The 27219-nt window shown below is 47.8% G+C and overlaps 1 protein-coding gene across 1 annotated transcript in view; it reads left to right on the top strand.

The window, feature by feature from the left end:
- Sel1l3 (SEL1L family member 3) overlaps positions 1–27219 on the top strand; it is a 113310-nt gene that overhangs the window by 49135 nt on the left and 36956 nt on the right. Inside the window, exons 10-13 of the mRNA XM_057771714.1 lie at positions 11884–12095; positions 13301–13480; positions 21230–21349; positions 23696–23836. Of these exons, the coding sequence (XP_057627697.1) occupies positions 11884–12095; positions 13301–13480; positions 21230–21349; positions 23696–23836 (653 nt within the window). The remainder of the gene's footprint in view (positions 1–11883; positions 12096–13300; positions 13481–21229; positions 21350–23695; positions 23837–27219) is intronic.

Raw genomic sequence — 27219 nt, 5'->3', positions numbered from 1 at the left:
ACACTGGGGATTGATCCTGGGGCCTTGTATGTGCTGGGCAAGCATATCAGCATGAATTCACAGCCTCAGCAAGGCCGTGATTTAAACAAGAATTAGTTGGACCAAAAGAAAAGGTAAAAAACAGCTTTCTTCATTTCCTCAGAGAAATTAATTTGTGGAATTAATCTTCCTGGTTTGTGTGTGTGTGTGTGTGTGTGTGCGCGCGTGTGCGTGCGCGCTCGCGTGTTACATATATGTGCATCACGCACATGTCTGGTGCCCAGAGAGGTCAGAAGAGGGCATTGGATCCCCTGGAACTGAAGTTACAGCCATCTATAAGCCACCATGTGGGTGCTGGGGAATCCAACCCAGGTCCACTGGGAGAGTAGTCACTGTTGTTAACTGTTGAGGCCTCTCTCCAGCCTGATATTTTCTTTTTTTAAACAGAGAAGATGAGACAAGATGGTGGAGATTCTGATTTCTTATGAGAAATCCTTTTTCTTTGGAAGCATCTCCTTATGTATCCGGCCAACATTCTGCTTCCGGGCCTCTGCATATGCCCGTTTCAGACTTAAGAGTAATTCCCCCTTCCTCTGCCCGCCCCCCACACGCTGTGTGGTTTCACGTGGTGCATCTGCTCCACTCCATTGGCAAATGACATGCGCAGAGCAATCTGCATGTCCCCACCTCATAAGGTCAGCTGCTGTTCACACCGTTTGAGGGCTGTGCTAATATGCTTCATATAAAAACTGCCGTTTTGACTGTTTTTCTTTGTACAGTTCAGTACTGTCAGGAGTACTTACACACTATGCTTCAGATCACCAACACTCGCTGTCTTGAAAAAAACTGAAATTTACACATTTGTTTTTAAAAATTTCCATCTACCTGATCCCAAGACCCTGAAAACTACCGTTCGACTCTCTGTTCCTGTGAGTATCACTACTTCCAATGCTCCCTGGAAGTGGCACCCTCTGGCTTTTGTCATTTGGTGGCTGGCTTATTGCACTTAACATAATGTCTTCACTCATGGTATAGCGCGTCAAAATCTTCTTTTCTTCAAGATGAGCAGTCTTCCATTGTGTGTCCTGGCTGCGTTCGATTTATCCATTCATCCATTGGTGGACACTTGGGCCCTTTCCACCTCTTGTCTGTTGTGATAATGCTGCTTTGAACATGGGAATGCAAATGTCTCTGTTCAGCCATGTTTGCTCCCAGTGCTTTGGGTATGCACTCAGCAGTATATGTGGATCATGTGACAGTTCAGTTTGGTTTTTTGAGGAACCTCTACAGTTTTCACAATGGTTGCTATCTTCTGTTCCTACGAACAGTATAGAAGGAATTAAATTTCTCCAATCCTGACCAGCCCTTATTTTCCACTTATTTTGATAGTAGCCACTATTATAAATATGCAGGGTGATACATTCTATGGGCATTTTACATATTGCGGAAAGTCTGGTCTTATCAGAATCTAGAATGTGATGCTGTTATAACATGACACAGTGTCTAGGAAGGAAGTTCGTGGACAGAAAATGACCACGTGGGTGTGAGGGACAGTCTTGTCTGAATGGGCTCTGCCTTGATGTAGGGCTGTTGGATCTTCTGTGTACCCTTTTGATCTCAGGGGCTGGCGTGGGCAGTATGGACCAGAACATGCAAGTGATCAGTTTATACGTTAGGTTCTCCACAGTGCCAGCAGAGCTTCTGGGGACATGCTAGCTCCTCAGTACAAATGCTTCCTTCGTACGATCCTGCCCAGCACTTTTGTGCCCATGCATTCAAAGACTGTGGTTCACTCGTTTCCTTCCTTCCTAATATAAGCAGCCTTCATGTCTCAACTTGGCCCACCTCCTCATGCCTTTATCCACCTCGGTAGGCCCACAGCCCTCCTCTCATGCACGCTTGCACAATTACCGCCTTGCTATAGTACAGTGCTCGCTTGTCTGCTTCCACCATATGGCTTCTTTGTTTGTTTGAGACAGGGTTTCTATGTAGCTTCGGAGCCTGTCGTGGAACTTGCTCTGTAGACCAGTCTGGCCTTGAACTAACAGAGATCGGCCTCTCTCTTCTGAGTGCAGGGATTAAAGGTGTGTGTCACTACTGCCAGGCTCCACCATATGGCCTTGAGTCCTCCAACACAGAGGCAGTAACCCAACTTTCTCTGTGTGTGTGTATGTGTGTATGTATGTGTGTGTGTGTATCTATGTATGGGGTATGAATGCACACGTGTATAAATGTATGTGAGACCAGAGGTCACTCTCAGGCACTATCTACACTGTTTGATTTAACAAGGTCTCCATCTGGCCTGGATGCTCACCGAGTAGGCTGGTGATTGGCCAGTAAGTCCCAAGGATCTTCCAGTCTCTGTCTCCCCAGCGCTGGGATTAGAAGTGTGCATTACCTTGCCTGGCTTTTTCATATGGGCCTGGGAATCAAACCAGGTGCTCATGGTTGCACAGCAAGCACTTTGCCCACTGAGCTATCTTCTCAGTTGCTGCTTGTTTGTTTTGGAAACAGGGCTTTGACATGAAGTTCAGGTTATCCCCAAACTCACAGAAAGCCTCCTGCCTCAGCCTCCCATGTGCTGGAAATTCCAGGTGTCCAATACTACAAGAAGCTTAGTCTTGAGAAGCCATGAGCCTCCCAGTGCCCAGGTGAAAAATTTCTGTTTTCGATAATGAGTTTCTCCACCAATGCAAGAAATCAGATCAGGCTGAGTTAAAAGTCCAGGTTTAATGAGCAAAGCCCTCCTGGGTGATTCTCAGAGGAAGAAAACAGGAGGGAAATCATGTGGCAGGTTTATGGACCGGGTCTTTGTCCTGTAGCATCTGGCGGGGGAGGGGGGAGAGTTGCAGCTTGACATGCTTTCTCAGGGGCGGGGTCTGGAGAGAGGGAGGTGGGGCCAAAGCAGAGCTTTCACCCAAACACTCATGATCTTAGCATTCTTGTCATCCCCAAACCTTTGGCAGCAGCATCGCATTAGGAGCCCCAAGGTGGATCTGCACTGTGCTTCCTCTTCTACTTTCTTCGTTCTTCCCATTTCTCTCCCATCATGAACCTGGTCCTTCTTGAGAGCTACCGTCTTGCCTCCGTATACACCGCTCTGGTCCCCGGACCTATGGACCTCTTTAGAGTTCCTGAAAGGAGCCTGGAATCTTCTCAGTCCTGCACAGGTAGTATGCACTACCAAAGGATTTCGGAAGCGTGCCTCTCATCCTCTGATCTCTGGTGGCGAGGTGTACAGGTGGTCAGATGGGAAGGAGTCTCCCAGGCTCAATGCAAAGCCAGTTTGGGACCCATAGGTGGAGCACCTCCTGGCTCTGTGCTAGGCCCTGGGGCAACCACACTGAGAGTGAGACCGGCCCCCACACAGCTCTAGGCCAAGTGCCCGGGGGTGCTGTGAGGGAAGTTTGCTAGATGCTGACAGCTGATGTGCTGACATGCTGTAAGACTCAGCTGTTCTCGCTGGTGTCCTCGCTCTCGTGTATAACAGGGCTTGTTCTCCACCTCACAGAGTCTGTGAACCTTTGAATTAAAGATGGCAGCACTCCTGGGGTACCCAGCTGCAGTGCATATAGATGCTCCCAAGACCCTTCCTCCCCTACCCTGGCATTCCAGAGATGGGCTCTACATCCGGATTGTCTTACTTGGTCTGTAAAATCGGCCATGCCTGCTGTCACTAAGTTCCCACTGTGCACGGTGCCAGGGTCGCATCCAACACAAGATCCTTTGACCAGGATTTCAGCAGATTGGTCAGCCTTAAAACTGTCTCCTGAGCCTTGACTTCTCTAGGAAAATGGCAGTTGCTGGGGCATGGAAATGGTCCTGTTAGCATTTGGGTTTCTTTTCTTTTTTTTTTTTTTTTCTGATGCAGCAACGGTAGAATTTAGGCTACGTGGTTTTCATTATTTAAGAGTTGTTCTGGCCATTTCATTCTTTTCTCCTCCTGTCACACCAACCTTGTCAAAGCGGAGTAGTTTGAAATCAGAAGCCCGTTAAAGAGTGCTGTGGTATCAGGGCCAGCGAAGCGCTGGGCAGAGTGACACTGGGGGCTCGACTCCGGGCTCAAGGGCCGGGGACAGGGAAGAAGACCAGAGACTCACATTCAGGTAGGCAGGGGTCTGTGGGGGAGAACCAGGTGCCATAAAGGGAGGAGGGATGTGCGAGTGAAGCTGCCATGATGTCCGTGTGCCCCTGGGGACATCTGCCCCAGGCCGGAACTGCGCACCGTCTCCTTGCCCTCCTTTCTGCGGGGGCACCACTAAGCCCACATTGCTGGTGCCAGTGCCTGGAGGAAGTCTGGGAGCTGCCAGTAAACGGAGCTCTGGGACGAGGCCAGGTCCAGGCCTGGGCTCCTCTCCCAGGGCTGACACCATCTGCCTGGTTTCAACAGGGCCTCTTGCCCCCCTCCCTACCCCCCACCCCCACCCCACCACCCCTGGCTTTGGAGCACAGTGTAGAGAGACAGCGGCTCTGTACAGTCTGCCGAGGGTAACACTGCTTCGTGAGAATGCCACTTTGATCTTAATTTGGCCCACAGTTCTACTGTTCTCTTGAGGAAATGTGGAGCGTGGGCATGATGGACATGCGGTTATGTGACCCAGTAACACCAGGGCACCCCTTCCCTTAAGAGCTACGCTTGACTGTTGGAGAGCCATCGCCTGTATCGTTAGGATCTGAAAGCATGTGTTGTTGGGTTTTCAAATACGTTCATAGGGAGGTGATGAGGAAGAAAACAAAGAAATGGGTTACAGTTTTCCCACCTGCAAAATAACAATACTGAAAGGAGAAGGGGAGGAGAGTGGGGTTGAGGAAGATGGGAAGGGAAGGAAGGAAGGAAGGAAGGAAGGAAGGAAGGAAGGAAGGAAGGAAGGAAGAAGGGAGGGAGGGAGTGAGGGGGGAGGGAGGGGGGAGGGAGGGAGGGAGGGGGGGAGGGAGGGAGGGGGAGGGAGGGGGGGGGGAGGGAGGGAGGGAGGGAGGGAGGGAGGGAGGGAGGGAGGGAGGGAGGAAGGAAGGAAGTCCAAGTTTCTGAACCTTACATAAATATTCAGAAAAGCAGGCTGGAAAGCGTTCTGCAGTAGGTGTCTAGTAGATATGAGGCCCTTGGACCCACCTTCGGCGCTACCCAAAAGCAGAAATAATGAGGAAAAAAGTCGCATCTATAGTGAACATGTACAGACATTTCTTCTTATTATTTGCATCTACATGGTGCAGAGCAATGCCTCTTCCTGAGCATTCCCACTGTATTAGAAGGAAGGGGAAAGAGGGACAACTTGGATAGGACTGGGTTCCCAGCGTCAAAAGACACGTGTGCTGTGCTAAGGCACTATTGCAGCCGGCTCTTGGTGCTTCTTGGAGCCCATCGGGACCTCAGATCAGAATGCAGATGAGAAACTGTGTGTTTTTGAAGTCAGTAAACTTGACGAAGAGGGCTCCTTACAACAGCAAGTGATATTTCCTCCGTATACTTTTCTCCTCTTTCAAACTTCTACTTTGGATGCTCTTTGCCACTTGGAAGGCTGACATTAAAAATGACTTTCCTATTGATGTCTCTGTCCCTCTCACAGGGAGCAAGGGTGCCTCCCTCCTCCTGAATTCTCAATCAGAAGCCGGCTCCAGCTTAGGCTATTGTCTCAGATTGTGCTGTTTGGCTTTTCTAACAACCAGCACACACCTTCTGATATGAATGAGGAGTAAAATAAGTCGCACCGTGCTGCCTGGAAAATAGGGACTCAAGTGATGGCGGCTATGCCTTTTGTTCCTTAGCGTCTGGTACAAAAAGAAAGAAAATGGAGAAATGGTGGCTTTTCCCATTCTGTTTGTTTATTTCTTCATTATACCATTAATCTCCACAAACAAGACATGTTTTCAGTTACAGACTAGCTAGGAAAAAAATGCATATGCTAAACCAGATGGGTGAAATTAACAGTTTCATTAAACTGAGTCTAATATCGACAAAGACACCATGGCTTTGATTTTTAGACAATAGTTGTAATCCGAACTTTACCAAATGTGTGAAATGAGTAATTTTACCTTAGAATCATTGCTTTTATTAAATCCAGTAGTGCAGAAAATTGTTTAGATTCTTGGGCAGAGAAAATATCAATTGGTGATATTTTTGAGGGAGGGAGTTAAGAATTTTAATATAAAAAATATGAAATGAGCAAGCCCTTTCTGTCTGCAAAACTTTTGGGGCCCAGGATAGACTGAAGGATTCAGGGTATGTTCCCAGCTACCTGGGCAATCCTGACGTTTATTTCTGGGGTTCCATGCCAGGGGTCACTGGGGTAGGTGTTTCATTTAGAGTTTCGTTTCTTTTGGAGCCCTCCCTCCTCAGCACATGAAGCTGACAACCCTGTGTACTTAGCAAAACCCATCATCTTGGACTTTGGCAGGGAGGTAAGGCCAGGATGAATCGTTAACAATAATGTGGATGCCACTTTGCAGGAATGTGCCCACAGGAGCATCTGAAATGAGCACATGTTTAAAACTAAATCTATGAATAAGTTGCAATAGGATCTGTGTGTTTGGATCTCTGTACTATTCTCATTGAAGCCATGGAGAAGGTTCTTAGCAAGGGAATGGTCCAGTAGCGAGGAGTGCTCCTCTCAGCAGGGCAAGGGGAAAACCCAACAAAAGAGACTCCCAGAGTCGTGGTGGAAAAGGATGCTGTCCTGCAGGCGTAGGCCAGCAGGAGAACAGAGAGAAGTGTCCATCGCTGTGGTGTTTGTTATAGCAAAATCACAAGGAGCAGCCCAAGAGTCTAAAATTAGAAAACTTGGTGCAGCCATAAGATGCAGGATGGTTGGCCCTCTGTTCCTGTGGGCTCTACATCTCTACACACCCAGGAGGAATCAAAGATATTTAGAGCAGTAGGCTGAGGGTACACCTAGGGTCTCCAATGCTTGGTGTGTGTGTGAGGGTCCTCAGGTCAGTCCCCAGCACTGAGAACACACACAATCTGCAGTCAACATGTATGAACATATTTTTCTTATTACTAATCCTCACAATTCACTGTAACAACCATTTTTGTAGCGTTTCCAATGTATTGAACACAAGGAATCTCGAGATGGTTTGGAGTTGAGGTCATGAGCCGCTGTTTCACAGTAACAGGAGACGGGTGGTGTCATCTACAAAATTCATGCTCTAGATCTACACAGTTGAGTTGGAAAAAAAAAAACACAATTGTCTCAGACTGTTAGCCAGTACATTTAGGTTTGTGTTAGGCTGAGTTCCTAGCTGTTTTGGGCCACATGTGACCACAAGCTGCAGAGAGGACCCTCCTGGTAGAGTTTTCAGGTGGATGTCCACAGAAAGATGTACACTGGTCACATGCAAATACTCTGCTATGGGCAACTGGGGAGGATGCTGGAAGTGGTACCCCAATTTCTATCATATCTATCATCTATCTCTATCTATCTATCTATCTATCTATCTATCTATCTATCTATCTATCTATCTATCTATCTCCTGTCTGTCTGTCTATCTATCTATCATCTATCTCCTATCTGTCTGCCTGTCTGTCTGTCTATCTGGAGGATGTGGGCATGTGCATGCATGTGTGTGTGAAGGTATGAGGTCAGCACTGGTGTCCTTCCTCCCTCACTATCCACCTTTATTTCTTGAGACAGGCCTCTCACTGAACCTGAAGCTAATGGGTAGGGTTGTGCTTGCTGGCCAATGAGCTCCAGGGATCTTCCTGTCTTCCTTGCCCTAAGACTGGATTACAGACCTGTGCCACAATGTGTAGCCTTCCATGTGCATGTTTGGGGATCTGAATCCAGGTCCTCATGCTTGCACAGTGTGCACTTCATCAACAAAGCTACCGTCCTCCTCTTCCTCTGCAGTATCAGCGCATCAAACAGAATGAACTTCTGACGACCACAGGGAGCTATTAATAATCCATAGTTAATTTACAAGAAAAAGTCAGGCTGGTGAGATGCCTTCGTGGGTGAAGGGCTTATCACCAAGCCTGAAGACCTGAGTTTGATCCCTAGGATCCAGATAATGGAACAAATGCACTGACCCCTGCAAGGTGTCCTTTGAGCACCACATTCATGCTGTGGCATGTATGCACCTCCACACATCGGCACAAAAATAAAGAAGTAAAATTTAATAGAAACTTAAAGCATAAAAAATGAAGTCAGAATCTATAGTGGCATAATATGCCACTTGGGGAAAAGAAAAAAATATATGTAAATAAATGCACACATGAATTGCTGTGCATGCAGAGGAAAAGTCTCCAAGCATAGGTACCAAGCGTTTTAACAGCTTTTATCTTCACCCAAGACAGAGTGGGGGAGTGCAGGCTTCTGTTTTATTTAAAACCATTTGCATTGTTTGATTTGTCTTACCAAAACAAATAGTTATGTTTCTTACATAGCAAATAGTTATGTCTTTCGCAAGTAAAGCAGGCAAGCAAATAAACAAAGAGAATACGGAATAGGCGCCCTGCTGTTCCTACACACTAGGATGGCTTTTTCAGCTACTGTGCTTTTGTGTGTTTGGGATCTGTAGGGCCTAAACAGATGCAGATGGAGCTGGAGGATGTCCACCTTGGATGCAGACCTGCAGACAGCATCTGCCTTGGCCGGGGGTGGGGGGCACACAAGGACCCCCGGCAACTTGTTTGTTTGTTTGCATACCAACCACAGTTTCTCTTCCCTCCTCTCCTCCCGTTCCCTCCCCCACCTTGCTTCTACCCCCCCCCACTTCACTCCTCCACCTCCATTCAGAAGGGGTAAGACAACAAAGCATGGCATGTCCAGTTGAGGCAGGACCAAGCTCCTCCCTGTCGCAACAAGATTGGGCAAGGCATCCCACCATAGGGAAAAGGTTTCAAAGAGTCAGCTCATGCGTCAGGGACAGGTCCTGGTCCCACTGCTAGAGGCCCCCCAAAAGACCAAGCTACACAACTGTCTCTCAGATGCAGAGGGCCTAGGTCAGTCCCGTGCCAGCTCCCTAGCTTTTGGTCCAGAGTCCATGAGCTCCCACAAGCTCAGGTCAGCTGTCTCTGTGGGCTTCCCCATCATGATCTGGACTCCCAGAGCTTGGCCCAGTGTTTGGCTGTGGATCTCTGCATCTGCTCCCATCAGTTACTGGATGAAGGCTCTCTGATACAATTACAGTAGTCACCAATTATTAGAGGGGAAGGCCAGCTTAGGCATCCTCTCCAATATTGCTAGGAGTCTTAGCTGGGGTCATCCTTGGTGGAATTCTGGGAGATTCCCTAGCACCAGGTTTTTCCCTAACCCCACAATGTCCTCCTCTATCAAGATACCTCTTTCATTACTCTCCTCTTCTGTGCTGCCCCCAACTCAGCCATCCTGATCCCTCATGTTGTCATCCCCCATTCCCTCCCCCTCTAAAACCCTCATTCCTAGTTTCCCCAGAAAATCTCATCCATTTCCTCTTCCCAGGGAGATCCTTGCATCCCTCTTCGGGTCTTCCTTGTTACCTAGCTTCTCTGGGACTGTGGATAGTAGCCTGGCTATCCTTTGCTTTACATCTAATATCCACTTATGAGTGAGTACCTGCCATGTTTGTCTTATTGGGTCTGGGTTACCTCACTCAGGATGACTTACTTTTTTTTTTCTAGTTCCATCCATTAGCAGCTTGTAAACAAATATGTTGACTTTCATAATGCCAGCTCTGGATCTTTGTGTGTGTGTGTCTGTCTGTCTGTCTATCTGCACACACACACTTATGCATCTCTATGTGAAGATGCACGTGAGTTGTGTCCATACCTGTGTGTGGAGACCAGTGGGCACCCCAGATATTGTTGCTCGGACATCATGCCCCGTGTTTGCTGAGACTGTCTCTGTAGTTTTTTTTTTTTATAACTTTTTTTTGGGGGGGGCGGCTATATCCAGCTCCCAAATAAATATATGGAGACTTATTCTTTCTTATGAATTCCCAGTCTTAGCTTGGCTTATTTCTAGCCAGATTTTCTTAACTTAAATTATCCCATCTACCTTTTGCCCCCAGGCTTTTCCCCTTTCTCTATTTCTGTATATCTTTTCTTTTGTTTTTATTCTGTCTCTGGGTGCGTGGCTAGGTGGCTGACCCCCGGATCTTCCTCTTTCTCCTTTTCTCCTCCCCTCTCTTTTCTTTTTCTCCCTTTATTTATTCTCTTTGTCTGGCAGCCCTGCCTCTCCTTACTCCTGCCTAGCTGTTAGCCATTCAGAACTTTATTAGACCAATCTAGTGTTTTAGACAGATAAAGTAACACAGCTTCACAGAGTTAAACCAATGCAGCATAAAAGAATGCAACACACCTTTGCATCATTAAACAAATATTCCACAGCATAAACAAATATAACACATTTTCAACTAATATTTCATAGCATGTCTCACATTGGCCTGAGGCTCACCAATTCCCCTTGGCTAGCTGACCAGCAAGCCCTGACATTTCCTGGCCCTTTCTATCCAGGACTGGATTTATAAGTAAATGCCTCTCTACCTTGCTTTTTATGTAGTTGCTTGGGATCAAACTCAGGTATTCATGTTTTGTGGCAAGTACTTTACCAACTAAGCCATCTCCCCAGCCCTCCTGACCTGTGTTTTCAAAATGAACCACTGCAAGGGAATTACTCTTCAGTAAACTTATTCCAAACCTCTCCTTCCGAACAAAAATTTCTCTGCTCGTTCCTTTCCGGTGTGCTAAGAAGAGTGATTTATCCGTTGTCTCCTGAATGCTTTTTAGGATGACTTTTTAAAAACAGGATGAAGAAAATAAAAACGTTGGAAGTACCAGCTTTTTGGCAGGTGAAACTTGAAACTTCAGTCAAGGTTGACATTTAATTTCACATTCAAGCTGACACTGTTTATGTATAACTTAGGTCCTATGTTTCCTGTAAATAACATCTTTCCATCCTGTATGATCTTCTGTAGAATGGCACCAACACTAGTGGCTGGCCTCTCCTAGAAGTATTCCCTTGGTTGCATTGATGAATAAGCGAGGTAGATAACAAAGACAGACTCGAAAAGATTCTAACAGGCACATCATGGAGCCATCACACTTGCTCGCTTGGCTTGGACACCGATCAGCATAGAGATTGATGAGAGGTTTCGTGAAAGAAAGCACCAAGCATATTAAGGCAGACCAGACAACTCCCCATCCATGCTGGGAGGGCCCTGGTGAATATATCTGCTTGCCTGTCCACAAGGGGGTGAGTGAACTCTGGCTTGTGGCGTGGCCTGTCTAGCCGGGTTCAAAGGTTGGCCCAGCCCTTTGCCAGGCTTTGTAACTGTAGACAAGTTATTTTGCTTCTTCAGGCCTTCATCCCCTGCTGTGAAGGAGGAGGAGGCTAAAAATAGTACCAGCCACCTAAGCTTGTGCAGATCCAATGGCCTCCTTTGCATAGGATGCTTGACCCTGTGTTAGGTGGCTGCAAGCCTTCCTAAGAATTGACTCATTCTTTTCATTATATCGAGAGACCCACAGGCAAAACTGGAATCGAAAGATGATGAGGAAGCATCTTAAAAATAAAATGCTCTTGCTCAGATTTTGGGAGCGGTACCAAGGAACTATTTCTGGGATAAGACACATTCTTCTTCCACGTCCATTTCAGAAGAGTCTCTCTGGAAGTTTCGGCAGCCCTGATTGGGCGGTGAATTACACTGAGTGAATGACTCTCTTGAGGCACTCTCTCGGCTCTGCAAGGCACAGTCTTTCCCCCAGGATACCAGGCTGTCATTTAGTGCTAGAGGAAAAGCTTTTTACCGAGTGACACCATAGCTTCCCCCAGAGGGTTTAATTTACTTCCCCAGAGGGTGGTATATTTCAAGGTACTGCAGAACCCACCTTGTCAATAACAGAGGTATTTAATTGACTGTCCTTCCTTCTCCAGCCACATCAGCCCTGTGGTAATTAATTCTGTGTGCTGCGAATTGTGTTATTTACAGTGCCATGGAACCAAAATGACTCCGTGTTAGAAATCGGTGGGAGGATATTTGAGAAGGCTGTAAAGAGACTCTCCGGCGTTGATGGCCTCCACCAAATTAGCTCTGTCATCCCCTTTCTGATGGATTCCAGCTGCTGTGGCTACCATAAAGCATCCTACTACCTCACTGTCTTCTATGAAACGGGATTAAATGGACCTCAGGATCAGCTGCAGGTGACGTATTTCATGGGTTCAGGAGCATCTGTCACCTGGGTTATGTGTGCAGAGAGATGGCCCTGGATGTGTTGCGGCTCCTTGGAGTCCCCTAAAAACCTTTACACCCAGGAAAAAAATGTCCTTGGCTTATGGAACTCCACGACAACCCATTTTTAGAGGGAAAGAGCTACTTCTCAATTTCTGCACATGGCTCTCATGTTTGGTAAACCAGCCCAGGGACAGTTTGAGCAGGGCCATCTGGGACTCTGTCCTTCAGAATCAGGGATCTCTTCCCTGATAAATGAGATGGTCCTCACACCGTGGACCGCATGTTGAGGTTGTCACGTTGACGCGGTCACCCCATATTACTCCTTGGCTCAGAAAAGCCTTCAGATATCTCAGCCAAGCGTCGCCACCTCCACCCTTTCTACTATCAAAATAAATGCCGCAGTAGACTGTTTTACTTTGGGCCTTGAATCCAAATTGATTATGCAACGTGCCTAACATTTAAAGTCACATTTTCCTAAGCGTATTAGTCAGGGTTCTCTAGAAAAACAGAACCAATGGGATTTGATATATATAGGAAGAGATTTATTCTGAAGAATCAGCTCATGCAATTATGGTGCCTAAGAAGTTCCCTGCTCTGCCATCTGCAAGTGAGAAGCCAGGAAGCTGCTGCTTCTGGGTTTCTAGTTGAGGTCAGAAGGGCCCAATAGCCAGGGGAGTGGTAGTGGAAAGCCCAGCCCTTGGACGGGGCCCTACCTCAAGCAGGCAGGCAGGAAGCCAAAAGGGATGAAGTCCTCCTTCCTCTGCCTTTGGTTTTCTTAGGCTCTCAATGGATAGGATGCTGCTCCCCCACCCTGGGGAGGACCATCTGCTTTACTCAGCCCCCAATTCCAGGCCTCATTGGAAACAGCCTACCAGACTCCCTGAGAAAGGATGCTGGGCCCCTGCCAGCCGTCGTCACGTTGACAGATAACACTATCACAAGAAAACACTACATGTTCTCTGGTGACTTTTAATTCCTGATCTCCGTGTACAATTGCTTGTCTTTGTATGTGTGGCTTTTGTTTTATTTTTTTATTTTTTTTTAAGGTACATTAACTTGTCTAGGATGGCTGAGATTATAGAGAGGGAGCAGGTCAAATGACCTTTCAGTTTCAGGGGATTTTATTACCTTATCTACAGCCTTGTGAACACTTTTATCAATTTCTTCCTAACAGGGCATGCTATACAGTCTGGTTGGAGGCCAGGGCAGTGAGAGACTGTCGTCACTGAATCTTGGGTACAAACACTACCAGGGTGTCGACAGCTATCCGCTGGACTGGGAACTGTCATACGCATACTACAGCAACATTGCCACAAAGACACCCCTTGACCAGCACACACTGCAGGGAGACCAGGTAGGAAAGAGATGGCTGGGGAGGCTTACGGCCTGGTTACACAGTCCTGGGCAGCGTGCTGGAGGCTGCACCTGCATCTGGTTCAATCTGCTGGCTCTCCCAGGACGAGCACTGTCGGAGGGAGAGCAGAGCTCTATTGTCCTGTCTCCGGTTCCCATTTCCTGCTGGTGTGCAGGTTCACGTTCTGACCTCAGGCATGAGCCCACATCTGCAAACTGCCCATGAGTGGGCAGACTTGTGGGTGAAGGAGAGATTGGTTCCAGGGGCAGATTTTGGTCTTGAAAAAAAGGAAGTATTGCAGAAACAGAAGCATTTTGTCCATGTGTGACGGTGAGGTCTGGATGTTAGGAAGGAAGGAATCAAATTGAGAGGAGGCTTTAATTTCCCAGCACCACTCTCTATCCATGCTAAACAAGCAGGGTCTACCGCACATAGCACGTAGCAGCCAGCTCTATCTCCAGCCAGGTGCCCAGTGCGGGATGCTTAAGAAAGGTCTTCTTCCCGTGGACCTACCTTCTCATTGCTGCCAGGTGGCTGACGCTGAAAGACAAGGGGATTTAGCACCGGTCCCTGCTTCCCGGCTCTGCTGACTCACTGGACAAAGAAATCAGTGGCTCACATCTGCCAAAAAAGCATAATGCATTAGATTAGACTCACTGATGGCTTGCTTCCGGGCTTCTTTGGAGGGTGAGGATAAAAGGCTGCCAGTGAAGGTGTCTGTGTAAGACCCTCAGTAGAGGCTCCTCGACAGCACAGCCCCACAGACGGACGTGAGAGGAGACAGTGGGCTCCTCGGTTTTCGGGTCACAGAGGTGCGTGAGATGATTCACGCTGATAAATGCAACTGGTTTGCTGTGGGGGTTGAGGGTTTGTTTGTTTGTTTTCTATAAAGGGCCAGCTGGTGACTATTTCACGCTTTGACTGTATGGTATTTTTGCACCTGCTGATCTCTGCCAGGGAAATGTGGAACCAAACGGGGCATCTGGGTCTGTGTAGCCACAGACAATATGAAGCTCCATGGCAGGATCTATGCCGTGAGCTTCTCTCTTCCTTCCTGCTGGGCAGGCCTGTCTAAGAGACAAGCCTGGCTAGGTCAGAATTGTTGAATCTCAGGCTTGGTGACTGACTGGGAACTAAACTGCCCTTGGATTGAGTCAGAAGCCCACTGGGCAGAAAAGTGGCATTTGATACTTGGAAATAGATACTCGAAAATGGTTTCTGGAAAAAAGAAAAATCTACCGTGGCCACTCTACTGCAGTGAAACGGTTGACTCAAAGAGATGAGGCTTCAGCGAGTGTTAAACGTGGCAGAGCGGGCCAAGGATGTAGCTCACTTGGTAGGCCACTTGGCTAGTACGCACAAGGTTCGGTCTCCAGCACTCTATGAAACCAGGTGTAGTGGCATGTGCCAGCAATCTCAGCACCAAAGAGAAGGATGCAGGAGGATCAGGAATTCAAACCATCCTTGGATACATAAGAAGCTCAAGACCAGGCTGGGATTTGTGACACCCTGTCCCAAGAAGAAAGAGAGAGAAGAAGAGAAAGAGGGGAGAATGAGAGAGGAGGGGGGAGGAAGAGGAAGAGGAAGAGAGGGGAGGGGAAGGAGAAGGAAAAGGACAGAAGTCATAAAAAACCAAAAGTCTGTCTCTATAGAGACATTCTAATTCCTTTGACAATGTTGGTTCTCTTCAGATAAACCTGCACAACACTTGTCACTGATATCTGACTACTCTTTCTCTGTGGATGATTTGCAAAATTTGACCTCAGCTTGACAGCAATTAATTAATCAACCTTTTTGTTAAAAAAAAAAATATTTCCCGGCGAGAAACATTTTTCTGAAGTCAAGTTGCCAAATAAGGCTGCCTTTACCTTTCCACCAAGCCCAAACATGCCCCTAACATCCTGCACGTATAGATCACACATCTAAGAATCCGAATTCAGCATCAATTAGCAGCGGGAAGTGGTACGTTGCTGACAAGCTCCTTCTCTTTTGAAGACTTGGCATGTGAAATGTTATGATTAGGAATGAAAATGTTTAATTGGTCAGAACCGGAGGAGATGAGCAGAAGAGATGTGTCTCGCAGCTGAAAGGCCGTATGATTAGGCGTCGTGGATAGGAATTAAACACTTAGAGGAGTTGTGTCAGCGCTCATTTTCCTAAGAATTCATAATTAATGGCTTCTCGAGGACTGAAGCAGGTGTCATGCGTTCACTGAAATGTCCTTTTGTTGAGGTATCTATTAATTCACCAGCATAATGTAGCAAACGAGGAGCTCTCGAAAGCCAGACCGCTAATTAAGAAGCGAAGGCTCTGTCAATGGCGCCTTTCTTCATTCTCTTTGCATCTTTGCTTCTGGGATTCGCATCGCTTCATCTTCCCCATCAGGATTCTCACTCCGCTCCCACTTGTGCCTGAGTGGGCATGTGCTGCAGGTAGAACCGGAAGGGACAGCTAGCTTTCCCTCTGTCTGGACTGTAACTTACGTTGCAAACGAGTTCCATTCCTTCAGCCCAGTTCTTAGAAGTTTCTTCCCTCCTTTCCCCACGTTCTCTCAGCTTGGTCACAGCTTTCCTTTTGCTCTGTGGCTTCTGGGAGCATGGCAGACTTCAGCCACAGTCCCCAGCAACAGCCGCCTTTGCATGTTGCTAGTACTCAGTCTTTATCTCCACCTCCTATCTTTCTTACTTCTCACAAAAGAAGCTGGCCATTCACATCTCCCTTCCTCTAGTGCTAACCCCTCCCCAGACGACACCCATAGCTACACTAAGAAATGGGGCTGACCCTTGACCCCTCATCCTATCTAAGAACCACCCCAGTGTTTCTCTCTTCCCCATCACCATCGCTGACACCGCTGCCTTCTGTGGTCCTTGATTGTCTATCCCGAACTGTTACAACAACTTCTCTTAGGGGTGCAAAATTGTGTCTCCCCTGATTCAAATGTTGATGCCCCAAACCCCAGTACCCCGGAGTAAGATCAGACGTAGACAGAAGGTAATATGTGTGTGTATATTGCTTTTTACTCTCTGCCTAAGAGGCCACACTCTCAGATGCAACCAAGTAGAGACTGAAAATATTCCAAAAAAGCAAGGTGTTTCTCCCAGTGTGTATTGACTTCTCTCTTCAGTATTCCTAAGAAACACAGCACGATAGCTATCTGTATGTTATTTATATTGTATTAAGTATTGTAAGTAATCTAGCCGTGATTTAGAGCATGGGGCTGGGACTGGGGCACAGTGGTTGGGTGCATTTGAAGCATACTTGAGGCTCTAGGTTCCCAATTACCACATAATAGATAAGAGACAAGAATCAGGGATTTCATTGTTTGTGGGGGGGGTCTTGCAACCAATCCTCCTGGGATACTGAGGTGTGTGTGTGCATGCATACATGTGTGTGCTTTTATTTATTTGGGTATGCATGGGTGTGTTCATTTATGCACAATGCACATATGTGTATGTGTTGTGGTATGTGTGTATTTATATGAATGCACACATATACATGAATGAATGTATATGAGTGTATATGTGTGTGTGCACGCATGTGTACATTAGAAGCGCTTCTCATTTTTATAATATGTAGACAGGGTTAAGAACTGACCCCACGACATCCAGTACTATTACAGGTATACAAGAGCATTTCTTCTCTGCACTCCTTCCCTCTACCCATCCTTACCTTGGCCACTCTGCCAATTTGGGCACTGCCCTATCTTGGACACAGCAGACTGTTCACAGTCCTGGCCCTGTTCGTCTCTTTGCTCTCTCCTCCCCCACAATAGCCGTGGGACCCTTCCTACTGTACCATGTGCTCATCAGCAACCTCCTCTGGGGCCTGGCTGGAGCTCCCACATAGCACCCAGGCACAACTCTGTCATTGCCCACTCAGGGTCGGAGAGCTGACTCCTTCAACAGACTGAGCTTTCAGGGCAAGGACCCTGGGAGGATCCAGCTGTCAGCATCTGCGGAACTTGCTTTCCTTTCTCTCTACTGCAGTAGTCAATACTTTCCCACCATTGCTTTAAAACAGAACATTAACTTTCAGCTAAGAACCACCCTCTCAAACTGGGAGCCAGCAGTACAACTGGCTGGAACTAAGCAGCGGTTAGCAGGTGTAAGCGTTGGCTACAACGCTGGTCCAGCCTCTCGCCAGCTTCTCCTTGGCTCTCTGGGGCTGCCTGGGTGGCAGCCCACAAGTCCTCAGGAGGCTGCATTTCTAGACAGTGTCCAACTGCAGCCCAGCCAGCTGTCCTATCCTGTCTCCTGTCTTCCCCCTTCCTTCCTCCTCTTGTTTTCTCTCTCCCTTCCTTTCTCTGCTCCCTCTCTTGTTCTGTTCTCCCTTCCTTTCTCTCATCCACTCCCCCATCTCCTTCCTTTCTTTCCATCTCTTCCCCCATCTCTGCCTCATTTCCTCTACTCCCTTCCCTCTTTCTTTCTTTCTTTCTTTCTTTCTTTCTTTCTTTCTTTCTTTCTCTTTTTCTTTCTGTCTGTCTGTCTTTCTGCTTTTCTGTCTGTCTGTCTCTGTTCTCCCCTCTCTGACCTTTCCTGAAACCAGTGACAGCATCTTTTAACAGGGTTGCAAGTGCCCCTGGCAGCCTGCAGGCTGGGTAGAGGGAAAGAAGGTGAAGCTTTTCCTAGACAATGTGGCGCCTTTCTCTGGCACTCAGTCCAGGGATCTGAGAGTGACGGTTTCCAGACACTGGTCCTCCAGGAACTTGGCAGCATGCTCTAACCCTGTGATATAGGATGTGAACTTTTGGGCTATTCATTCTGATGACACTGATTTATGAAAAAGCAGCCACGGGACCTTCCGGGAACCTTGGGATTTCTCAGAACAACCAGCATGGTACCCCTGGCTCTGCATACCTGCCTCACCCCACCATGGCTACTCTCTGTATCCTACCCCTACTCTGGCCACAACATGCTATTTGAATGAATGAGCACCTTTGAGCCGCCCCTCCTAAGGCCATTCTGTCTTTAGGTGTTTTGTAGACCATCTCCTTCCACAGAAAGCCCAGGCATAGGCATCTGACGTGCTGACAACTGCTTCTTTGGGGACCCCAGGATCATGGAGAGGCATCCCTTCCTTGCCTGGGTGCAGCACACAGTGTGGTTGATCAGATCTGATTGGCTCACTCCCAGTCTGTCTGCACTAGCGGAGAAGCCTTGCCCCCATTTCTCACTCCTGCCTGGACACCATGACTGTCGGCCTCTCACACGGTTGTTACAACACACATCAGTTCATCCACATGCTGGACAGAGCTTGGCACAGGGTATGAGCTCTCAAGAAATTGCCTGACATTTGGACATTCCCTCCAGATTGTACTCCTTTTGTTTTCGTTTCTCATGTGACCCAGGCTAGCATGAAACTCACTCTGCAGGATGACCTTGAACTTCTGATCCTTCTGCCTCTATTCCCCAGTGCTGCAATTATGGATATAAATAAATTGTATATAGATTATAGATATGTGTAGGTCACATATAGGCTTGCAATCCTGTGGGGTCAGTATATTATTACCATCTTCTGAAAGTGGTCAATTAAAGTTACTAAAGTTATCCAGCAATGAGCAGCACCAGAGTCTAGATTTCAGCTTAGATCTTCCTCTTTGTACTGTGAAACGTAATGGCTCCCCTCTTGAGTGCTCGGGAGGTGGGAGGTTCTATACTCCGCCACTTTTTCCGGTTGCAGAAAAGCAGTACCATCTAAATAAAGTGGCCCAAGGCTCACATTTAGTTGGTGGTGGGTCGGAACCGAAATCCCCTTGGTCAGAGAGGAAAGGGTGTGGTCCTGATACTTATAGCTTGTTGCCAAGCCCAATGGCAGCACCCACAGGTTCTGGTAAGAGCCATGGAGCCAGAAGCAGATGTGTTCTTTTCTCACAGCCGTGAATGGCTGCTCAGTTCCTTCTCCCAACCAGACACATACTGAGAAATGTGGTCTCAGCCAAGACCCCTCTGACAGTGCCCACAGAGAGACATTGTGCATGGGAGGGCAGGGAATTTTGAGACAGTCCAGCGTGTGCTCCTTCCCAGATGAACCAGTCCTTCGAGGGAGACTGGCTGCCAGGTACGGGTGTGAGCCAGCCTGGAACTGACTCCTAGCATTGAAACACTGATGGTGTGATCTTGGGCAGTTTAGTTAACGTCCGTGGGCTTCAGCATTCAGGTGTGTGTGAAATGGGGGTGTGGATCATAACCAAGCACGGTTGTCCGTTGGAGTAAGGCGCAGGACAGTGCCTGGCACATTCCTCGTGAGGGTCACTGGTATGTCATCAGTGCCAAAGTCACAGAGATGCAAGAGCATGAAGCTCTGAGGCTGAACTGTCTCTGTGTGCCTAGTCTTTCTCTTTCAAGTCTCATGACAAGGAGAAAGAGAAAACCAAGATTCAAAACACCATAATTCTCCAGGTGAACATAAAACCGAGAATTCTTCATCTGCCCAGCCCCAGCCTCCTCAAAGAAAACAAGTGTCCCTGAAGTGCCAGCTGGGGCCTCACCAACCCTGTGAGCTGTGGACACATGGAGTCGGTCCCTTGACCACACCGACTCTATCCCAGTTGAGACTGCAGGGTCTTCCCACCAGAGGGTGACATCAGAAGGGATCTCTGTGCTAGCCTGGCTGTCAGGGGGGAGCAGCGGGAGCTGGAATTCCTGTTTCACTTTAGGAGCCTCCATTTGTTACTTTGTCTGTAAATCAGGGCTGGGGGCGGTGGTTTGAGTGAAGACGAGTTAGACACCCTGCCCCTGTCGATTTCAATAAAAGGAAGAGGCCATCTATTGTTTCTACACTGAGCATGGCAGGAATGGATTGAGCTGGGTCCTGAGCCTTGCAGAACTCAGTCCCCTAGTGCTCCTGAAAGGGACCCTGGGCCCCACACAGACCCAGCAGAGGAAGCAGCTGAAAGACAGTCTAAGCAATGGAGCTACAGACAAGAAACAAAGACAGTCAGAAGGGAAATCAGGCCTGGCTCCTCATTCTCTGAGGTTTTGCTACCAATTTCTCACACCTGCCCGTGGCTTGGCAGAGTATGGGTCGCTCGCTCCAGAGCCCCCTCATGGCGTGCTGTGCAGACTCTGGCATATATGAGAACAGTCCACAGAACAATGGGCGCTGGTTTCTAATACACGGCCAGAATGTATACACTGTATACTCTTCTCTGAAGAGGTCAGATATCTGACGGGCTGTATGCAAATTCAAACTACCCTGTGAACTTTCCCTCTGGGTTCATCTTTAGAGCATATGGAACATCCCACCTCATCGTCTTTGAGTTTAGTACGCTTGCTTCTTTGCAGGGTAGATTTCTAACTTTGGAGCTATAGCAGACGATTACTGAAACCGTGAAATAAACATGTTTAGTTATGTCAGATAAGGATGCTTCAGTAAAAATTAAGGTCATACTTAGAAAATAACATTTTTTTGGTGCTGTTGGAAATGGGAGCTGGTTCTGAGAACCGTGACATCAGGCAGATGTTCGAACAAGCTTGAATAGTGAAGTGGGGGCGGGGAAAAAATGCTGGCTTCCACAAATACTTCGATAGGAACAAATAACAATGCAGGCATGCAGGATGTGGTATACTCGATTAAAAATAATTCGCTCCCGTGACCATGTAGTCATGCCTAAGATTTAAATTATTCGTGTGGCTTTCGCTTGACCAGTTGCTGGTTTGACAGCATTATGTCTGTGTGGGCTCATGGTCTTTGGGCGTTTACCTCCTCTCTCCCCCTCCTCCCTTTTTCCTTTACTTCTTTTCCTTTTAGGCGTATGTTGAAACTATTAGACTCAAAGATGATGAAATACTCAAGGTCCAAACCAAAGAGGATGGAGATGTCTTTATGTGGCTGAAGCATGAAGCCACCCGCGGCAACGCAGCAGCACAGGTAAGCACAGGCCCGCCTTAGCGAGTCTGTCGGCCATCTCAGATGAGGGTTTGCTTCAGTAACAAAACCGTCCCATCCCTAGTGGCTTGAAGCAATGCTGCTGTGTCTTCTGCTTGCAACCGTGTCCCATGGAACTCTTTCTTGCAGTCTTAGAACCCAGGTGGATGAATGGGACTTCTCCACATACTTCCAACATCATCGTCAGGGCCACAGCCATGGCGCGTCTGAGCCAAGCGGGCAACACTTCTGTTCATAAGGGGCCCAAGTTCCAGAGCATATCACATGGTCATTCTCGAGTTCAAGAGGCTGGGGTGTAGTCCTCCCACCCAACCAGGAAGACAAGATACCGGGGTATCTGTGCCCTTAAAGATTTTTGTTGGTGCATATATCAGATAGCAAACAAGGAACAGCCTGAGTGGGAGAAATTAGATGGCCGTGTGTTCGGCCCGGAGAACAATCAATGTTTACAGAGTGTCAAGCCAGAGAGACTGACCTTGTCTCTCGAGCATCTCACTTCTCTGAGCAGAGTTTTAGGAGTCTGATTTGCAGCCGATGGTAAGCCCTCAGCTGAAGTTTGCTGAGGCTGACTTCACCAGAAGCCTTTTTCCCAAAGGAGGGCTTTAGCAGTGGATGAGTGCTCCTCGGGAGCACTTCAGGTTGGGGAGGAGGCTCCAGCACTGCTGAGTGGCAGGGACTTCCAGATCTAGGGAAGGGACAAGAGTCAAAGGCACTAACAGTCTCCTGATACTCCCTAGAGATCTCCGTCTCCTAGGGCTCCCTAGAGATCTTCCTGGCACTTTAGTTGATTACTGTCTTTGCTGGACATTGAAGGTATTGGTGTGGGGGCAGAAATAAGGTCAGACAATAAGGGGCCCACATGGGGCCAAATGATTAACAAAGGGGACCCCTGCCCCCATTCTTGGGTTTATAACCCTGGCCTCCTGTCCTTCCAATAGGGAGTAGTGTAGTTATAGAAATACCTTTTCTTGGGGGCTCCAGAGCTCACAGTGATCTTTTACCAGTGGACACTTACTTAATCCCTTCGGCAAATCTATATATGTACAAGCTTCTGGGAATTTTTGAGAGTGCTACGTAAAGCCTGTGGGATGTGTATGAGTGTATTGGACCAGAACCAGAACTGGCTGGAACATGCCTAGTGACCCCAGAACCAGACTCCTGTAGGAGGTACTGCCTTTTCCGTTTTGTCAGCGACCAGCAAGGAGGTTTGTCTTGGGACCTTTCCCAGTGGCTGATCTCTGTGGCTGGATCCATCATGAGAGGAAGGCTAGGAGCTGTCAGGAGGCAAGAACATACATGTGTGTTGTAGCTTGTATTTATGCAAATATGCCTTCAGGCTCCTCCCCCGTCTGAAAATAGTGTGTTTAAGTCTTTATTCTCCACCTAAAATGTGTTATATGCTATTATTAGCACATATTAATTATGTAATATGGGTTTCATTATGATACATATGCATAATGTATTTCAATTTTATTCACTCCTCCATCCTCCCACTCATTTAGAAGCAAGGAAAAGGAGAGGAAAGGAGGGATAGGGAGGGGAAACCCCTGAGTTTCATGAGGGTTGTTTACAGGAGCATGGGTACCACTGGAGACAATATCTCTCCATCCCTCATCAGCTGTTAACATAGGGAAGGGTGAGGACCCACGAACCCCTCGCCCTTCTGTGATGGAGTGTTTAGAGGCCTGTTCTTATCGAGGCCATATGCAGGTAATAACAACAGCTGTGACGTCAGGAGTGACAGGTGTCATGGGGGCTGGAGCAACAGCTCAGCAGTTAAGAGCACTTACTGCTTTAACAGAGACCCCAGGTTCAGTTCCCAGTATTCTCGTGGTGGCTCCCAACTGCCTGTAATTCCAGTTCCAGAGGATCTGATGCCCTCTTCTGGTCACCAGCAGCTCCTGCATGCCTGTGGTGTTCCCAGACTTTCTTGGGTACCCACACATGCCCTTAAAAAGAATAAATAAACCTTAAAAAATGAAGGGGCCTAGAGAGATGGCTCAGTTGATACCCAGCTTATCTGAATTTGTTCTCTGGGACCTACATGGTGGAAAGAAAGAGCCATCTCCTGCAAGTTGTCCCAGACCTATGATAGCGGCCCGTGCGCACACACACACACCTATCCCCACTGCTTCCTCTGGCCCTTGCGTTCTTTCTGCCTCTTCTTCGAAGACATTCCTTGAGCCTTCGAGGGGTGATACAGATGTCCCTTTGGGGCTGGCCGTTCAACCTAGAACATTTTACATTAGGTTGGCCCGCCCACTCCCTCAAGTGTATGTGAAACATTACCTGGGAAACTCACTGTGCTAAATCACTCTTGTCTTTAAGCAACGATTGGCCCAGATGCTGTTCTGGGGGCAGCAAGGGGTGGCCAAGAACCCAGAGGCTGCCATCGAGTGGTACGCTAAGGGGGCCCTGGAGACCGAAGATCCGGCATTGATCTATGACTACGCCATCGTGCTATTCAAGGTAAGAGTCACTTAATCCGGTCTAAAATTGTTCGATTCTGATAATAGACATCCCGAGACGTTTCCTGTGGGCGTGCAGGCAAACAGGGAGTCTTAGAACAAGCTGCTGTCACCTGTGATGGAGAGGAACACCGCTGAAAAGGAAGAATCAGAAGCACTTCCCTGGGCTCAATTTTAATTGACAATCTTACACTTGTCTCCTGGCTTCTCTATACCTCTGTGACATTCTGAAGGAGACACCCATATTTGCTGGCTTTGGTGCATGGCCACCAGCCCCATAGGGGCTGCACATTTGTCTCTGGTTCAATAGTGTGTGTGCTTGGGCCAGATCCCAGTGATGGGGCGGGGGGTGGGGGAGTGAACCTGGTTGCTGTCTAAGGAGGAAGGGCAGAGAAGAGTCCGGGAGACAGAGGGCAGGTGTTAGAGTTCTGCCCCTGCCCCCGTTGTGGGTATCACTGAAGAAATTTATATCCTGGGATGATGCTTGTGGCCATGGACAGAATGAAACAATACGACCAGCGGGGTTTAAAATCTGGACCACACGTGTGCCCTTTACAAGAAAATCATTATTTCCACCAATGAGTGAGGCATTTGCTCCCTGCCTCACATAAACTAGCACACTGAATCCTCATGGCCAAGGAGTGCTATAGGTCATTTTAGTGTCGTATTCTCATATAGAGCAGCAGAGACACAGAGAGGTTTTGTAACTGACCCAGGGTCACCCAACCGATGCGTTTCGCCCTTGGGGCAGAGTTCCAGGCATACTGGCTTTATGGCAGTGATCTGCATGCCCAAACTCAGATGTAGAAAACCACTAATCTCAGGGAAGTCTCCCATCCAAGTACAAATCAAACTTGGCCCCACTTAGCTTCCGAAATCAGACTCGAGCAGGTGCACTCAGGGTGGAATGGCCGCAGACCTGAGCTTGGAAATGGAGACACTTTGGCTTTGAGAAGGAAATCCTCGGACCTTATGCCTATGCCCGCAGATGAAGGTCATCAAATAACCATGTGTCACCTGTGTGCCTGGCCAGACCTGTTTCCAGATCCGCGGCTGTGGCCGCTCACTCACCGACGGCCATGATGTCGCGACAACTCAATCCTCTAAACCCTACTGAAGCTTGAAAATCTAATGGTTGTTACGGTTTCCAAATTGAGGCCTAGACCTTCTCTTTCCAGGCACCAAATTGACAGAAATTATCTGAATCTTCTCCATATGCCAGTGCATTTGTCTAATACACATCCATTCTGTGCTGGCCACATGCCAACCTCGGCGCTCAGTGGAGGGACATATGGAGACATCAGTCACATCCCTGGCCTCAGGGGGCTCACACGCTGGAGGAAAAGACAGAGGACAGAAACGGGGTAGCAGAGAGACACTTGTCCACCAGAGTTGGGGCTGGACACTGTGAAAAGTCCAGAGAAGAAGGAGGCATAGTCAGGCACTATTTCTGCCCACCAGGATCTGATGGTGTAGAATGGGATGCACAAACAGGCATCTGTGACTGTGGGTGACATGTTTCCTCGGGTCCCATTTCCCAGATCTCAAAGCTGTTTTTGTTTTGCCAGTGCTATTGAATTCTGTCTAAGTTATCTCTGGGTACAGTGCAGGAAGCCTTTATCCACATCTCGGGGAAGAGCATTGCTTCTGGCAAGGAGCTCTTTTTAATTATAGCCTACATAGAAGGGTCTCCCGTGGAAATGGGAATTCATAGGCATCCTTGGTGTCAAGACAATGGTGTGCATTGGCTGTGTAGGGCACCCAACATACCACATGCAAAGATGACATACCAACATACCACATGCAAAGATGACATACCAACGACACACCAACATACCACATGCAAAGATGACATACCAACATACCACATGCAAAGATGACATACCAACGAGTGGGGTGTGGCTTATCCAAGGCGGTCAAGAGCATCACATCTTACATTCACCTGATCATGGAACTTTGGCTTAGACTCGGTGTTGTCCTCTGTCATGGCATTCACAGGCTGTTCACCGAGCACACACTCTGCCCGTGTAAGGCATTGGGCTCATTTAAGAACTTCTAGTACTGCTCAGATTAGCGTATGGTGCAGGCTTTGTTCGAGAAGTTACGTGATGAAGCTGACAAGAATACTAGATTAAACAGCAAGGAGTGCTGGAAACAATGCCCTGGATCTGGGTTTAGGGATCTGCTGTGTTTCTGTGAACCTTTGTCCTGCTTCATTCCTACAAAACAGAGAACTGAGGAAGATGAACGTTGCGTTCTACCAGGGTTAGATGTCCCGTTATTCTGCTGCCTCTGATGCGTCTCAGGCAGTCCAAGTGTTCTCTTGTTCCCCAACTCTTCCAAGTGTACAGATGTGTCCTCAGCCTCTGCCTGATTAAATGACATAATGGCATTGTCGTGGTTAAGGCTCCTATTGCTTTGATGAAACACCATGACCAAAAGCAAGTTGGGGAGGAAAGGGTTTGTTGTTCATTATCAGAAGAAGTCAGGACAGGAACTCAAACAGGGCAGGAACCTGGAGGCAGGAGGGGATGCAGAAGCCATGGAGGGGTGCTGCTTACTTACTTGCTCCCCATGGCTTGCTCAGCCTGCTTTCTTCTAGAACCCGGGTTCTTCTAGAACCAGCCCAGGGACAGCACCACCCACAATGGACTGTCCCCCCCATCATCACTAATTAAGAAAATGCCCTATAAACTTGCCTAAAACCCAATCTTATGGAAGCATTTCCCTCTTCTCAGATGACGTTAGCTTGTATCAAGTTCACATAAAACTAGACAGCGCAGGGATACTTCTGGAAAAAAAAACATTTTCATTCTACCCTTCACTTTGGTTTTACTAAATAGTTAAGTAGAAACATGGGCAGAATTTAACCTTCAGTTTGATTCTTATTTCTATTGGTGGTCCTTAAAAATATAGAGCTAAGCAAACCCCTGTCTTTTCCATACTATGCAGGGAGTTAGGAGCCATTTTACTTACACAGTAGACAGTGTAGTATGGTGGTCAGAGACTTAGCCTGCTTGCATGTGTTCAAATCCTGCCTCCCGCTCTCACATATTATGTAATTCTGGGAAGTCTGAGGTAGATGGAAATGTCAGTGACTCTCCTCTACAGTGGCTGTGATGGTTGGTTGGATGTGGTGATAGGGGTGCTGGCCCATGATCATCTGGTGTGTTAATCACCAGCTCCAGTTCTTCTAGAGCCAACCAGCCAGAGTGAAGAAAGCCCTCCCGTGGTCATATCGTGTGACCCTATGAGTCTTATCCGGGTTAAGGAAAATCCACTAAAGCATTGGAAGAGTGGAAGTGACTCACGATTATGAATAAATTTGGAGCGACAGAGACCTTCAGCTGACTTCCCTCCTGCCATCAGACTTGGGTCAAAATC

The sequence above is a fragment of the Chionomys nivalis genome, chromosome 6, assembly GCF_950005125.1.
Source record: "Chionomys nivalis chromosome 6, mChiNiv1.1, whole genome shotgun sequence".
NCBI classification, from domain to species: Eukaryota; Metazoa; Chordata; class Mammalia; order Rodentia; family Cricetidae; genus Chionomys; species Chionomys nivalis.
The sequence above is the reverse complement of the archived record's forward strand: the minus strand, read 5'-3'. Positions and strand labels throughout refer to the sequence as shown.